Source organism: Condylura cristata, unplaced genomic scaffold (assembly GCF_000260355.1).
Source record: "Condylura cristata isolate star-nosed mole 26May11 unplaced genomic scaffold, ConCri1.0 scaffold00023, whole genome shotgun sequence".
NCBI lineage: Eukaryota > Metazoa > Chordata > Mammalia > Eulipotyphla > Talpidae > Condylura > Condylura cristata.
In genome coordinates, this window is record NW_004567124.1 from 4,466,452 (window position 1) to 4,481,549 (window position 15,098).

At 41.6% G+C, this 15,098-nt stretch overlaps 1 protein-coding gene across 1 annotated transcript; it reads right to left on the reverse strand.

Annotated features, from left to right (window-relative positions):
* Positions 1 to 548: 548 nt before the first annotated feature.
* FEM1B (fem-1 homolog b (C. elegans)) lies at positions 549 to 14,129 on the reverse strand. Its single transcript, XM_004687639.2, has 2 exons — positions 13,245 to 14,129; positions 549 to 2,243 (listed from the first exon to the last, which is right to left on the reverse strand). Exons 1-2 carry the CDS (start codon positions 13,490 to 13,492, stop codon positions 608 to 610), a joined length of 1,884 nt encoding a protein of 627 aa, XP_004687696.1. The 5' UTR covers positions 13,493 to 14,129; the 3' UTR covers positions 549 to 607.
* Between the last annotated feature and the right edge of the window lie 969 nt (positions 14,130 to 15,098).

Consider the following 15,098-nt stretch of genomic DNA (forward strand, 5'->3'; position numbering starts at 1 on the left):
AATTTCAATGGATTTAACTTTTAAATTGTGACTATCATGATATAAGCACATTTTTCAGATTAACTGCATTTTTTTAGTCCTCCCAACGTGTTTATCACGCCACATAAATAATGGAAGAGTAAAAACTACCTACAGCAGCTTGGCATGTGCAGAACACCTGGGCATCCTGTTACTTTAATGTTTCTTAAGTTATTTTTCTTCACGCAATCCTCAAAACTGCTGCAAAGGTAACACGCTGACACAGGCTTAACAGAAATACTTTTGTAGGCAGTTTGTTTTTTTCCCCAAAACATTATTAACGTCAAATCATAAGTGTCCCTTGTTACATAAACAAAATACTTTATATTCATTCCTTAAAAAAGCAAATAGTTAAGTGACCTATATCCAATCACCTTAGAGTTACACCTAAACAATTCAAATTTGTTTAAAGTGTATCTGAAATCAATTATCCTATGAGGCAAGACCAAAAACAGAACTAAAGAAGAATGGGTAAGGAGAAAGGGTAATGGAAAGAAAAGTAGAATTTATGAACACATAATTCTATTGTCTGTGATTAAAGTCCTTTACTTTTTAGCACCACATTAAACGATTTTACATATCCAGTCACTTAATGAAATCCAACAAATTCTTCAAGAGTTCTGGGGATCTGGTCTTGGTAGTTAATGTCATTAGCCCGAACTGCTCGGGCAGCCAGGCACTTCAGACTCATCTTCATTTGAGTTTTAAGTAGTATTTCAGATACCCCAGTTGTACTTTTGTCGAGTGGAGTCTTATTCTGCTTATTTGTCATGTCAGTGTGAGCGCCAGCTTCAACTAGACTAATGATGATGGAGTGCAAGGTCAAAAAATCACTGATGGGCCTGTTGTACTGGACAATAATGTGAAGGGCGCTGTTCCCCTCATTGTCCACAGCATTCACCTCAGCACCACAGTCCAGCAAGAGCTTTGTGACCAGCGCATTTGGAAAGCTACAGACATCATTGGTGTGAAAATCATCAACAGGGGTATTAGAGTTGACAGCTAGATGCAGCAAGGTGAAACCTTCACGAGTTCTGGGATCCAGGTGAATCAGGTTGTAGATCTGCTTATTAATTTTACACTGATCTTCTTCACTGCACTGTGTTTTGGTGGAGATGCACACCAAATACAGAAAGGTATAAAGATTACATTCGTAGTTGTCCATAGCATTGTGGACATCAGCATCTGGAATATTTTTTACTCTGTTCATACTTTGCTCTATTTCCAAAACACTGCATCTCAAAACACATTCAATGTCTGGCGCCTTCACAGTTTCATTTAAATGTATCATCTGTGAGAAAACTTGAGCAAATCGAAGAAGATCCTTGTGAGTATTCCTGTTACCTTTCTGCCTGAGATGCAGGGCATGAAGCCACAACTTGATACACTGTTCAAATTCCATGTTATCCGCATACACAGCTCCCCTGTAAATGATGGGATGAGAAACATCAATATTGTCAGCACCTAAAATCCGTTCCCGAACGATAAGGCCTTCCATATGAAGAGCATCTCTGTCTTGACGAATGGATTCCAATTCCTGAGGATTTCTACATTCAGTTCTATTCCCATACGCATGGATAGGTGGAAGAACTTCTTTCTCAAGAATGTTATCGCCATCTTGAAATCTCTCCAACATGGCTAAATATAAGTAGTGATATGTCTTCATGATGTCATAGTTCTCACGGTCATTTGCAAAGGAGGCACCCAAGAGTTCCAAAGCTTCGATCCGACTTCTTCGGTCACAATCAGCATGGGAGAGCAACAACTCAACCACATCAGCTTTACAGCTTTCAGCAGCTACTTTTAATGGCGTCATCCCATGGCCATTCACTACTATAGCAGCACGCCATTTTATCAGCTCTTTCACAATATCTATGTGGCCAGCTTCAGCTGCAAAGTGTAATGCTGTAGCTCCACAATGTGCTTTAGCATTGGGATCAGCACGCTGTTCCAAAAGGTATCGGACCACATCTGTGTGACCCTTATATGCTGCAATCATTAAGCAGGTGTTGTCATATTTATTGGCAATGCTAATGTTGGCATTATTTTCAACCAAGTATTTCACAATGTCCAGTCTGCCATCAAAGCATGCTGCCCTCAGTGGGGTTGAGTTAGTTACTGTTGTATGGTTCACATTGGCTCCATGACTGACAAGAAGTTTAACAACTTCAAAATGTCCTGCTCCTGCTGCACACCAGAGAGCGGTGGCACCATCAATGACATACCTATTTATGAAAAGAGCAAACAGTTAGGAAAAGGAAGCCACGTGACCTAGTATAAATTTAAAGAAGGTATTCATTTGCACTGACCAAAAAGTAACACAACATTAATGAAACATTAGTTTGGGTGAAAATAAAGCCAGGTGATTTAACTAAAGCACTTTGAGTAGTAGAGTAAGTCCCTAGTTAGTGCTGTTAATAGGTTTTTAGAAACTGGGACTTTAAAACAAAGGATGGGGGCCTCCCTGGTGGTGTATGGGGTTACGTCTCAACACTATAAAAACGTGAGCAGCCACTGCAGCACAAGTTCAATCCCCAGCCAGGGAGCTGACCCACAGGCGCAGCAGACATCTGTCTCACCCACTGCTCCCCTCAGCAATATATTTCAGTCAATCTGCCTGTTACCTACTCCTCACGAGAGTGAATCCTCTCACCACCCTGCCCCCACATCTCTCTGGCTCTTGTATACATAAATAAATCTTAAAAAAAAAAAAAACTACAGCCTTGCTAGGAAATGGATCTTTCTCTTTTTCCATTTTGAATTTTTTCCCAACCTAATTCACAAACTTTGTAATCTATTATTGACTGTCAGATGTGAAAAGGAGATTTTTACTAGTCATACATGGGTCCATTGTGCCAGAATCATAAGTTTACTTGCAACTGTTACGGAAAAAAGGTCAACCAAAAGCAATATTCAAAAGCTGTATGGACATTCCTCAGACTACTAAAAATGGAACTACCATACGACTCAGCAATTCCACTTCTAGGTAGAGATCTACCCAAAGGACACAAAAACATTAATTCAAAAAGATATATGCACCCCTATGTTTACCACAGCACTTCTTACAATAGATAAATCCTGGAAACAACCCAAATGCCCAAAACTAGATGGCTGGATCAAGATGTGGCACACACACACACATACACACACACACACAATGGGATATTACTCAGCAATCAAAAAAATAAACCCATGCCATTTGCTGCAATGTGGATGGAGTTGGAAGGGATTATGCTCAGTGAAATAAATCAAAAGGAAAAACAAAGTTATTGAATGGTTTCACTTATAGGAGGAATTTAAGACAACCAAACAAGACAGCAAAAAAAAAGTGTATAGTTATTACAATACAAAACAATACAAAAACCCCAGACAATTATAAGCCGGAGATCCAACAGGGGAGGGAGGACACAGAAGGAGCAGGAGGAAGGAGGACTGTGGGGGCTATGGTGATGACTGGTGGGGGAGGGGGGTAAACACTGTTACAAAATGAATACTGTAAATAGATCTATAAACATATATAATAAAAAAGCAATATTCAGCATTAATTAAATAATTATGTCAAAACCTCACTGGTGAGCTCCCCAGTATATAATTTAATATCTATAAAATAAATAAGACCTAAACAAAAATATATCTCCCATAAAATGAAAATGAATACAATTTCCCTAGTATAAAATAAGTATCACAGTTAAACGCCAACAAACCAGCCCCTCTGTCATTTCTGCTGAAAATAAGTCACACTTTTTTTTTTTTTTTTAAGATTTATTTTATTTGTACATACAGAACTGGGGTACAGGCCAGAGGCTCAGGGGTGGCCAGAGGCTTCACCAGAGACAGAGTGGGGAGCAGAACAGGCAGATGGACGAAGTACACTGCTGAGGGGAGCAGCGGGCGGGTCAGGAGAGGTCTGCCACGCCATGTGGGTCACCTCCGGGGCAGGCGGGAATCGAACTCATGCGGAAGTGGCTTTAGCTTTTCAGTGCAGTGCTTTAACCCGCTGCGCCACCAGGGAAGGCCAAGTCACACTTTTTAATAATCCAGTTACTTCTTTAGTTTCCAGTAATGATACAAAATGTTTATATAAAAAAAGCCTTTTCAGTAGCATTACACATGTGATTACCAAAAGGGAGAATGTAGTACTGGCTTACAAGAGGTTTAAAGCTACTGTAAATGTTCTGTATCTTGAGCTATGCAGTAACTACATTTATGGAAATTTAGGAGGAAAACTCAAAAGTTTCTCATTTAAGATGTGTGTAGTGTATGGAAGATATACCTAAAAAAATAATCAGGAGGCTTCTGAAATGGCTTTTAGTATTTTAAGTATTAAAAATGCCACTTTAGGGCCCTCCCTGGTGGCACAACAAGTTAAAGTGCAGCACTATGAAACTAAAGCCACTTCAACATGATTTCTATTCCTGGCCAGGGAGGTAACCTACATGGCATGGCAGATCTCTCCTGACCCGCCGCTGCTCCCCTCAGCAGCATACTTCGTTGATCTGCCTATTCTGCTCTCAGCTCTGTCTCTGGTGAATCCTCTCACCCCCTGCACCTCTGGCCTGTACTCCAGTTCTGTATGCATAAATAAATCTTTTTTTTTAAATGCCAATTAATTAAAGAATTAAGAAAATAAGAAATTATAGCAGTGTAACACTTTATGTATTTTTAGTGCTGTTATAATGATCACCTATTGTATTTTTTGTAAACAATTCAGTTTAACAAAAATTCCCTTACATCTTGATTGTCTTGATTCCATAAAATTTCAACATTTTTCCCATTTCACTGGTCAAAAAAAAAAATACTATTTACAATAGTACCAGGAAATATCTATAGCTAGTAATAAGCTAGTGAAAAATATTTAAGACCCCTATACTCAAAATTATAAAACAATTCTAAAATAAAGTAATACCATGTTCATAGTTTGGAATACTTAATACTATTAAAATGTCTATTCTGGGCCTCCCCAGTGGCCTAGATTAAGTCTCAACACTATCATCCCCATAGCCTGAGTTTCATCCCGGCCAGGGAGCTAAATCCACACAGGGCACAGCAGACCTCTCCTGTCTTGCCCACTGCCCTACTTAACAGTGTAGCTCAGTCAAAATGGCCTATTCTGCTCCCCACTCTTGTCTCTGGTGAATTTTCTCATTCCCTACCTTCCCTACACCTCTGGCCTGTACCCTGGCTCTTCTATGCAAAAATATTTTATTTATTTTTAAATAAAATATAAGCTTTTATATAAAATCTTTTTTAAAAAGTCACTTCTCCTTCAAAATGATGTATAGATTGTATACATTCAATGCAATCCAAATCAAAATCTTTGTGGATTTATATATATATGCACATACATACATATGAATTCACACATGTATGTAGAAACTGTTAAGCCAGGGCCTCCCTGGTGATGCAAGGAGTTAAAGCACAGCGCTATGAAGCTGTTCATAACCACGGAGCACTATTTTCATCTCTGGCCAGAAAGCTAACCCACATGGAGCAGCAGACTTCTCCCGTCTGACTGCTCCCCTCAACAGTGTATTTTGGTCAATCCACCTGTTCTGTTCCCCACTATACTATCTCTGGTGAATCCTCTCACCACCACCCCCCAGCACCTCTGTCCTGAACCCCAATTCTTGTATGCATAACTAATCTTAAAAATAAAAATTTACAAGCCACTTCTAAAATTATATGGAAATACAAAACCTAGAACTAAGTTAATCCTAAAAGAAAAATAAAGTTGGAAGACAAACGACAGTAATTAAGAGCGTATCACTGGCACAGATAGACAAATGTGTCAAAAGAGGGGGAAAAATTCCACATATAGTCATTTGATTTATAACAAAAGCTCCCATTAAATTCAAGTAGGGGGCCCTCTCTGGTGGCACAATGGGTTAGGACTTAGTACTGCAAGCTGGCCGCAGCCACTTCAATGAGTTTGATGCCCAGCCCCGGAGGTGATCCAGATGGCCCGGCAGACCTCTCCTGACCCGCTGGCTGCTCCCCTCAGCAGTGTACTTCGTCGATCTGCCTTTTCTGCTCCCCAGTCTGTCTCTGGTGAATCCTCTCACCACCCCTGCACCTCTGGCTTATATCCCAGTTCTGTATGAATGAATAAATAAATCTTTAAAACAAAGGAAAGAGATTCAAGTAGGAAATATGTTCTTCTAATAAATGGTGCAACTGAATAAAAATAAATGCAACTAAGTATCTGTATGTTAAAAAATCAGCTTTTATTCTTATACCTTACACTATGCACAAAAATTAAAAAAGTAACATAGGTATATAATGTGAAAAGCAAACCAATAAACCTTTCCTAAAATAAAAAAGACTATCCTCATGACTTTGGGGTTGATGAGTACCAAGCATAAAAGAAAAAATACTTGATCTATTGTACTTCATTAAAATTAAGAACTGCTATTCATCAAAAGACAGGAAGAAAAGGAACAAGCAATCCACCCACGGAAAGAAGAAATTTGCAATAGCTGTTATCTGACAAATCAAAGAGAAAAGACAAAACAACTGATTTAAAAGATGGGTGAGGGCCCTCCCTGGTGGTGCAGCGGGTTAAAGCACAGCACTAAGAAGCTTAAGCCACTTCCGCATGAGTTCGATCCCCGCCTGCCCCAGAGGAGATCCACATGGCTTGGCAGACGTCTCTTGACCTGCCCGCTGCTCCCCTCAGCAATGTACTTCATCGATCTGCCTGTTCTGCTCCCCACTCTGTCCCTGGTGAATCCTCTCACCCTCCACATCTCTGGCCTGTACCCCAGTTCTGTATGAATAAATAAATCTTTAAAAAAAAAAAAAAAAGATGGGTGAAGATACTGAACAAGTAAATTTCACGAAAGATATTCATATGACTGAAAAATTGTGAAAAGATGCTCAAGACAATTACTCACTGAACAAATTCAAATCAAAGCCAAGAATTACTGATACATACCCACCAGAAGAGCAAAGATTAATATGATTGATGATATTGCTCTATTGGGCAGGATGTGGGGTAATTCTTCTTACTAGTGAATTTGCTGGTAGGAATGAAATTTGGTTTAACCATTCTTGGAAAGCTGTTTTGTAATAACCATTAAAATTAAACACATACTAACCTTATGATCCAGCAATTCCACATTGTTGTATATACCAAAGAAAAATGCATACAAATATCCACCCCAAAACATGCAAAAATGGTCATGGCAGATTTATTCATAGTAGTCAAACACTGTAAACTAAACAGAAAATGGGTAAATAAGCTGCAGTGCACTCATACAATGAGATACATTAAAAAAAAAAAAGAAAAGGTAGCAAATGTAAGGAAACTGTGTGTGTGTGTTTCCTGATAACGTTCAACGGCATGGATCTACCTCATAGATAGATGGGATAGATGCTTTTCATTAAGCAAAAGACATCAGGCAGGAATACACAATACTACTCCATTTATAGAAAGTTAAAGTACAGGAAAAATACTTGGAACTTGCACAATACTAATATATGTTAATGCAAGTCTGAATGATCATTACTCTGGGGGCGGGAGGGGAACAACCTGAAAAGGGCACAAGGGAAACTTTTAGAGTGATAAAAATGTTCTACATATTGATCTAGGAGATTACATGGATAATAAACATATTAAAAATTTATCACACTGTACAGTTAAGAGGAATACATTTTACTAAATGTTATACCTTACCTAAAAATAAACATAATTTAAAATAAGTTCAAAAAAGGCACAACTAAATTTAAAGAAAAAATTTAAATAAGCACAAATAACTATACAAATAACTAACACCAAGCATTGTATTAAATGCACAATATGGAATATATCTCATCTAATACCCATAATAACCTCCTCCCCAATACTCCTAAGAGGTAGATACTAATACGTCCATTTTACAGGTATATAAAAGGGTTGGAGTATCCCTGGTGGCACAGGGGTTAAAGTTTCAGCACTATCAAACTACTGCCTTCCACTGCAGCAGTTGGATCCCCAGCCAGGGAGCTGACCCACACGGCACAGCAGACCTCTCTTGTCTGGCCCACTGCTCCCCTCAGAGTATATCTCAGTAGATGTGCCTGTTCTGCTCTCTACTCTGTCCCTGGTGAATCCTCTTACGCACCAGCACTTCTGGCCTATACCCCAATTCTTCTATGCATAAATAAATCAAAATAAACCTTTATTAAAAAAATAAAAGATTTACATGAGATTAAAAATACAGATACTCAGGAAACTATAAAAGACAGCAAATGCAAGGAAACAGTGTATGTCACTGTTCAAAATTTGTTTCAATTTAAACAGCACTTTTTAAATTCAATATAATCAACAAAATAGTTAGTATAGTTATATTTGCATAGTTACAATGTTTCCTAGTTCTTTTTAATAATCTAAAATTATTATATATACCAGAAACATGAATCTGAACTACCTAAAACTCAAGAAATGGTACATTAAAAAAGATATTCACCAGCTCTCCCTGCTGGAGCAGGTTAAGGCGCAGCACTGCAAGCTAGCGGCAGCCGCTTCACTGCAAGTTGGATCCCCAATCCCAGAGCTGACCCACATGGCAGCAGCCCTCTCCTGACCTGCCCGCTACTCCCCTCAGCAGTGTGGCCTGTTCTGCTCACCACTGTCACTAGTGAATCCTCTCACTGCCCCTGCACTTCTGGCTTGTATCCCACTCCTGTGTACATAAGTAAATCTTAAAAAAAAAAAAATCAAGTCCTTATAAATGTGATTTGCTACTGTTAAATGTTCCTAATAATTAAATTTGTATCAACTTGCAGGGTGCTCTTTTAAAAAAAAAGGGGGGGATTCACATATATTACCTTGCATCTCACAATAATCACACAAAATAAATACGATTCCCACCTTAAAGATTAAAAAAGAGACAGAGTGGCTAAAATATTTTTCTGACACCAAATCTCTCACAGAATGTAGTGTGAAAGAATAAAAATTAAATTACAAGTCAATACTTGACTGATCTATATAACAATCCATTCACTTTCCCTAGGGAAACCTAAAAATTTCCATTTTTCCAAACAATGACTGATTAGATCCTCAAAACTTTCAACTATTTTTAATGTAGCAATTGACATTTTAAAATTGTTTATGGCAAAAAAAAATCACTACAGACTGCATTTCAGTAGATCTGCCTATTTTGTTCTCCACTCTGTCTCTGGTAAATCTTCTCACTCCCCTGCACCCCTGTATGCATAATTTTTTTTTTTAAGAAGTTCACTGTAGGAAACAAAATAATTAGCTCTTCAAAAACTTAGTGACTTTTGGGTTTCTATATCTAAATGAAAATACTAACCATATTAAAACAAATTATAAGCCTAACATCTATGACATTCATCTGCCCATAAAATAAAGTTAAAATTATTAAGGGCATGGTACCGCAAAACAAACTGTCACATGCATTCATCACAGAAAATAAAGATAATGAAATTAATGATTTACGTAGTACCTACAGGGAAATCACTATAAAACAATGATCTTTCTAGACTGGGCAAAAAATGCAGGACAAACTATTATGTATTTCACCTTAAAATAAAAAAAAATTGTATTTTGATATACCTATATTTTAAATAAAACATATGTATCCAATGATGGAAATATTTCACACACAAAAATTTTTTTTGATCATAAAACAAGCTCATCTAGTTCCTGACTCAATTTGGAATAAAAACATCAGGTTCAAACATTTGAAATGGAAATTTAAGTGATGATAAATGATCATCACTTTCTTTTAACCAGAATGCTTAATCATACATTAGACCATTCATAGTGACTTTCTAAACATGTCAAATGATGTGCCCCTCATACCTTTCCTCTACAACTAGACATTTTTTTAAATTTTAGTATTAGTACTGACTTTAAGCTTCAGAATTCCCAGAAGTCCCCTTTTCCTTTCCAGCCATGTCAGCAAACCCCCCTATGATTGCAGTTCCCCCAAACTGGCAGTCAAGCCCTCAGAACTCAACTAGAGTAACAGTTCATGGTCAAAAGACACCTTTCCTTTGTTCTGTTCCATTTCTGTAATATTTTAACAGCTTCCTATTCTCCAACTAATGGTTCTTTCAATCCTACTCATGTCACTTTTCTTCATATTAAGCCATAAGTAAAATAATTTCAAATGGAATCCCTGAAAATAAATTCAAATATCAATCTGGAGGTTAGTCTATGTACGTGGTCTCTCCTCTGGAGACTTATTAAAAATTCACTTTTCTAAAGTGATTACAAGCAGAATACAAACTTTGAATTTTTTTCAATTTTTATTTACTCTCATACATACAACACACACACAAGTATCACATCAAATACATAATTACAGATACAGTTGCTCAGGATAAAGATAAGAGTTGATGTTTTAAAAACAGGAGGCAAGTAACATGATAGGTTGTGATAAATTTGACCAAAAAATTGTGAAGATGGTAACAAATGACTGAAAATTAGGAAACATTAATCTAGGCACACAGAGAGAGCCTGTTAGTCCCACTGGCCAAGACCCTCAAGGGCCAATGGAATCTAAAGGGGGTTTGGCTAAATGCTGCTGAAGAGTCAGTCCCCAAAAGCGTGAGTGAGCTTCACACTGTTAACAGCTCACTCAGGCTAACATTTTCATAATGTCTGGAATGAGTGCAAAGTGAAATCATGACATTTGTAAATACACTCTTTATCTAGTTCTGAAATGTCAAAATGACTGAGATTACAAAATAATCTCAGAGTGATGTGAGTAGGCAGAAAGGTGGCCATGAACTTCCATTCCTCTCCTTTGCTCTTCTACTTTGCTCCTCAAAAGTGGAAACTTGTTTTTCTGTATCCTTCAAAGAACAGCAGCACAAGGCTAGCCCTACCAGACAATGTTAAACTACTTTTAATTGGCAGCTAATAAATTCATAATTGTAACAATTCATAAGCAAAAAGGATTCAAGAAAGCTCAGACAAAATTAGAAATGACAGGATGCATGTGACTGCAGTCTCACCAATCTAACTAGGTATTCATACAGGGATCATCAAAATCTGCTCTGCCTCTCTCTAAGTCTTCTGTAATCTTTTTCTTATCTTCCCCATGCTGGAATTGCTTCCTAAACCTGAATGAAATACTTGCCATTACAAGTGCACCATGATGCTGCTTCAGCTCTTTACTTCCTGCTATCCTTTAAGACCAACTCAAATAGCACCTCCACTGTGAAGCCTCCAGATTCCCTCAAGGCAAAGTTGAGCACTTCCTTTGCTCAGCTCCCTTAGTAGCTGAGAAGACTTCTATAACCCTAATCACATGCACGATTAATCATTTATTGACCTTTCCCTCTTTCTCCACCATAGACATTCACCATAGTGGGAACAGTATGTTAACTCATCTCTGCATATTCAATTCCTGACACATAATAGATGTTCAAGTAAGTGTTTATTGAACCTCTTAATTTCACTGGACACTGCAGAATACTGGGCAAAGTAAACCCTGCAATGTAGCAGGTTTTGATCATTAAGGAAGATAGTAATGAGCAATGTCTGTCCAAGTGCTTTAGAAAATTAGATTTTCGGACCCTCCCTGGTGGCACAATTGGTTGAAGTGCAGCACTATGGGGTTGGCTGCAGCACTGCAGCGAGGAGTTTAATCCCTGGCCAGGGGGCTGACCCACAGCCAGGAAGCTGACCCATGTGGCATGTCAGACCTCTCCGGGCCCACTAGCCGCCTGCTCCCCTCAGCAGTGTATTTCAGTACATCTGCCTGTTCTGCTCCCCTGTCTCTGGTGAATACTCTCACCCCCGCCCCCCCCACCACACACCTCTGGCCTGTTGTGTGCATAAATAAATAAATCTTTAAAAGAAGAAAATTGCATTTTCTCGACACTCTCCTCATCCAAACAGGCCTCAGCAAGCTGAGAGTTCCCAGCAGCTGTTACTGCAAAGATTCTTATCTCAATAGATGCATCTGCCTATACAACTAAAATGGTGCTGAAAGTTCAGGTGTCATTCTGCTTCACTCACCCTCTGGGTATTAAAAAAAAAAAAAAGAGGGGGAAGGCAAGGAATTACAGAAGCCTACAAGAAAAAGCAAACATGAATAAGGTTGCCATCTTTGGTCAACATGAAAAAGACCATCTCTTTAATGTCTAAAGAGGTGGCACCAAAGAAAAGCTGCTCTATCATTTCATGAAAATGTGACACTCCACATTTCCATCTCATCTAAAATAGAAAAGCTTTTATTATTAAATTTAAAAAAGATCAATCAAAACCCATCAATGCCCTAGTCATTGTGAAGAAATGTTTTTCAATCAGGTTTTTACCAAGCAGTCTTTAATCACCAAAACTAAAGACAAGTATCTTTAGCTAAATAAATAAATCTACCTCAAAAGAAAAAATGCTAAAAATCCTAGAGAGTTAGTATGCTGGCACAGGTCAATGTAAACAAGTGCAGTTCATGCAGACGTAAAACACTTTGTAATCATCTATGGCAGAAAAAAGGGTAACATGAAACCTAGCATTCCGTGTTCAACATTATGATACCCAAATATATGTACAATTAAACGTAAAGGACAACTATGACAAGATGAATTTCTGAACTCCCAAACTCGAATAATAACAAATTCTGGAGCGTCTCCACAACATCCCAGTAACTTAACAATGGCATCACCTCTTACAAGGTCCAATGCTGTCTTTCCAGCTACTATTACCACCTCAAGCAACGTGGAAGAATCAGTCCTGTCTTGGGAAGTCTGGCTGCGTGGCCCCTTCAAGAGGCTCTTGCTGCTGGGCTGGCTTTAGCGGCTTATTCTGATAGGGAGGCCCCAACAACCTGCTAAGGGGTTTAAAAAAGCACTCTAGGGAGTTAAACACTGGATGGCCGACTAACTCATCAAACGGGGGTCTTCGACGTTAACTGCAGCCCTTGTCAATTCCTGAGCTCTGTTACAACCCCGGTGCCAGTAAAGATAAAACCTGGATGGGCAGCCACCTCCATGCTGCTGTTCAGACCAACTCGTAGCGAGCACCTCGCTATCAAGCCAGAGGGTGTGGTTATTTACCTAGAGAGGGGGATAAAGGGTAAAGGGCCTGTGACCATGAGCAGCAAAACATGGGAAGGAGTATTAGCCCTGGAAGAGAAAGGTGAGCACTGATGGGCCGAGGTTCAAAAGCGGGAAGTGGTACTCTCCATTAAGAGAGTGCGCGAGGGGTGGGCGGGTGAAGCGGTGGGTCCACACGGTCGGAGAGGAGGTTGGAGCTGGGATGTACCTACCCGTCGAAGCGCACCGTGCCAGTCTGCTGAGTCTGCACCCGGTAATGTTCTAACAGCAGGCGCACCACCTTGGCGTGCCCATTGCGGGCTGCGATGATGAGGGGCGTGGAGCGCTGCCCTCCCTGCTGGCTGACATAGCCGAGCAGATAGCGGATGTCGCTCTCAGACCGGTTGAGAAGCAAGGCGGCCAGGGTCAGCACCTTGCCCTCGCTGGCCGCCTTGTATACATAGCCGGCCAGGCCCTCCATGGCCGCCGCCAACTCCAGCACCCGTTTGGTCGCCACCGCTGCTGCTGTCTTGCGCCCCCGGAGGCCGCGTTCGCCAGCGCTTCAAACCTGGGCCCTCACAGCCCATTCAACAGGGCGCCGCCGCCGCCGCCGCGCCCAGGCAGCAGCGCGGCCCGGGGAGGGCGGAGACGCAGAGGTGGCCGAAGGCCGCGGGGGGCACGTCCGCGACCCAGGCCCGGCGGGGAGGAAGGCGGTCAGGGCCGCCCCCAAGGCCCCAGGCGCCGGCCCCGGGCCGAGGGGATCTCCATGGCGGCCGCAGCCCCGGGCCTCAGGCCGGACCCCTCCTTCCTGCGGGCTGCGACAGGCGCGCGCCCGAGCTACGGGTCGCCGGCAAGGTCCCTAGGGAGCCGCACGCGCTCCGGGGGCTGAATGATGGGCGCGTCTCGCCGGATCGGCCAGCTGGGCCTACGGCCTGCAAATGCTTCCGCCTCCGCTCTTCGTCCTCCCAGCTGAAGGAAACTCGCAGACCGTCGCCCACCACGGCTGAGAAATGCCCGACGCGGTCGATGTTCGGCGCTCCACGCCGGGGGTGGGGGAGCCGAGCGCTGCGGACCGCTCCCGCTGCAGCAGCCCGGGGACTCGGGGCGGGGAGGAAGACCAGCCTCCGCCGACTGGGCCGGGAGGGGGAGGGTGCGAGCGGGAGGGACGGTTAAGTGGAGTGTCTCTTCCAAAGCCGACCGGCCGGCAAACGAGGCCTGAACGAAGCAAGGTTCTGCTGCGCGGAAACGGCCCACCCTCAGCTTGGGCCTGCTTGTCCTCTTTGCCCTTGATGCCTGAAGCCTCCTTCTCACCCCCACACAGCCCTGGGGGGCCCATAGCCACCGAGGGGGATACAGTGAAGGCGCTGAACCGATATTAGCGGCGGTCTCGGAGGTCCCCCCCATTTTAACCAGAGATGTTGCAGGACCCCTCTCTGCCCCTGATTGGGGCCCCAGAAGGGGGTTGCGAGCTTTAGGCAGAGTCCACGTTTCTGACCCCTTGAAAGGTGGAAGAACTTGAGCATCAAGCTCTGAAAAGGGGTTGCAAGCCCGGCCTGTCCTCCCTGGTGAGGGGCGTTAAAAGTGAGGACGATTGGGGCAAAAGGGTACTTAGCGGTGGAAAGGGAAGACAAAGTCAGTGTTCAGACCTAGTCCTGTGTCCCGACTGTATTCCTCAGCCTCATAGAACCCCCGTCTTCTCACTTACCTAACAAGCTTGTTAGAATTTGCAAAGATCGTTTAGCCAGCAAATACTAGAAATCTGTGTCAGGCACTACTTGCCACTACTAAAATGACAGACTAGATAGACACAGTATATTGGGGGGGAAACATAATAAACAAGTGATAGGCAAGACTGGCTGAGTGACTATCATTATTTGATATCAAACAAATGAAACAGATAGTGGAGGTGCTAATTTAATATGAATGGTCAAGTCGATCTCTATGACAGATAACAAGAAAATATTCTAGGCAGAGGGAATAGCTAGCCAAAAGTCCTAAGGTAATAGTCTTGGTGAGTTCAAAAACAGTGTTCCATGTGGCTGCAGTAGAGTAGCTTTAGGAAGTATGACAAAAGATGATGTCAGCAA

Bases quoted from the DNA above. Each gene is read 5' to 3' on its own strand.
- FEM1B (XM_004687639.2), bottom strand. From the start codon at position 13,492: ATGGAGGGCCTGGCCGGCTATGTATACAAGGCGGCCAGCGAGGGCAAG. The intron at 2,244-13,244 runs GTAGGTACATCC...TTTCATAAATAG, and splicing joins GGCACGGTGCGCTTCGACGG to GTATGTCATTGATGGTGCCA.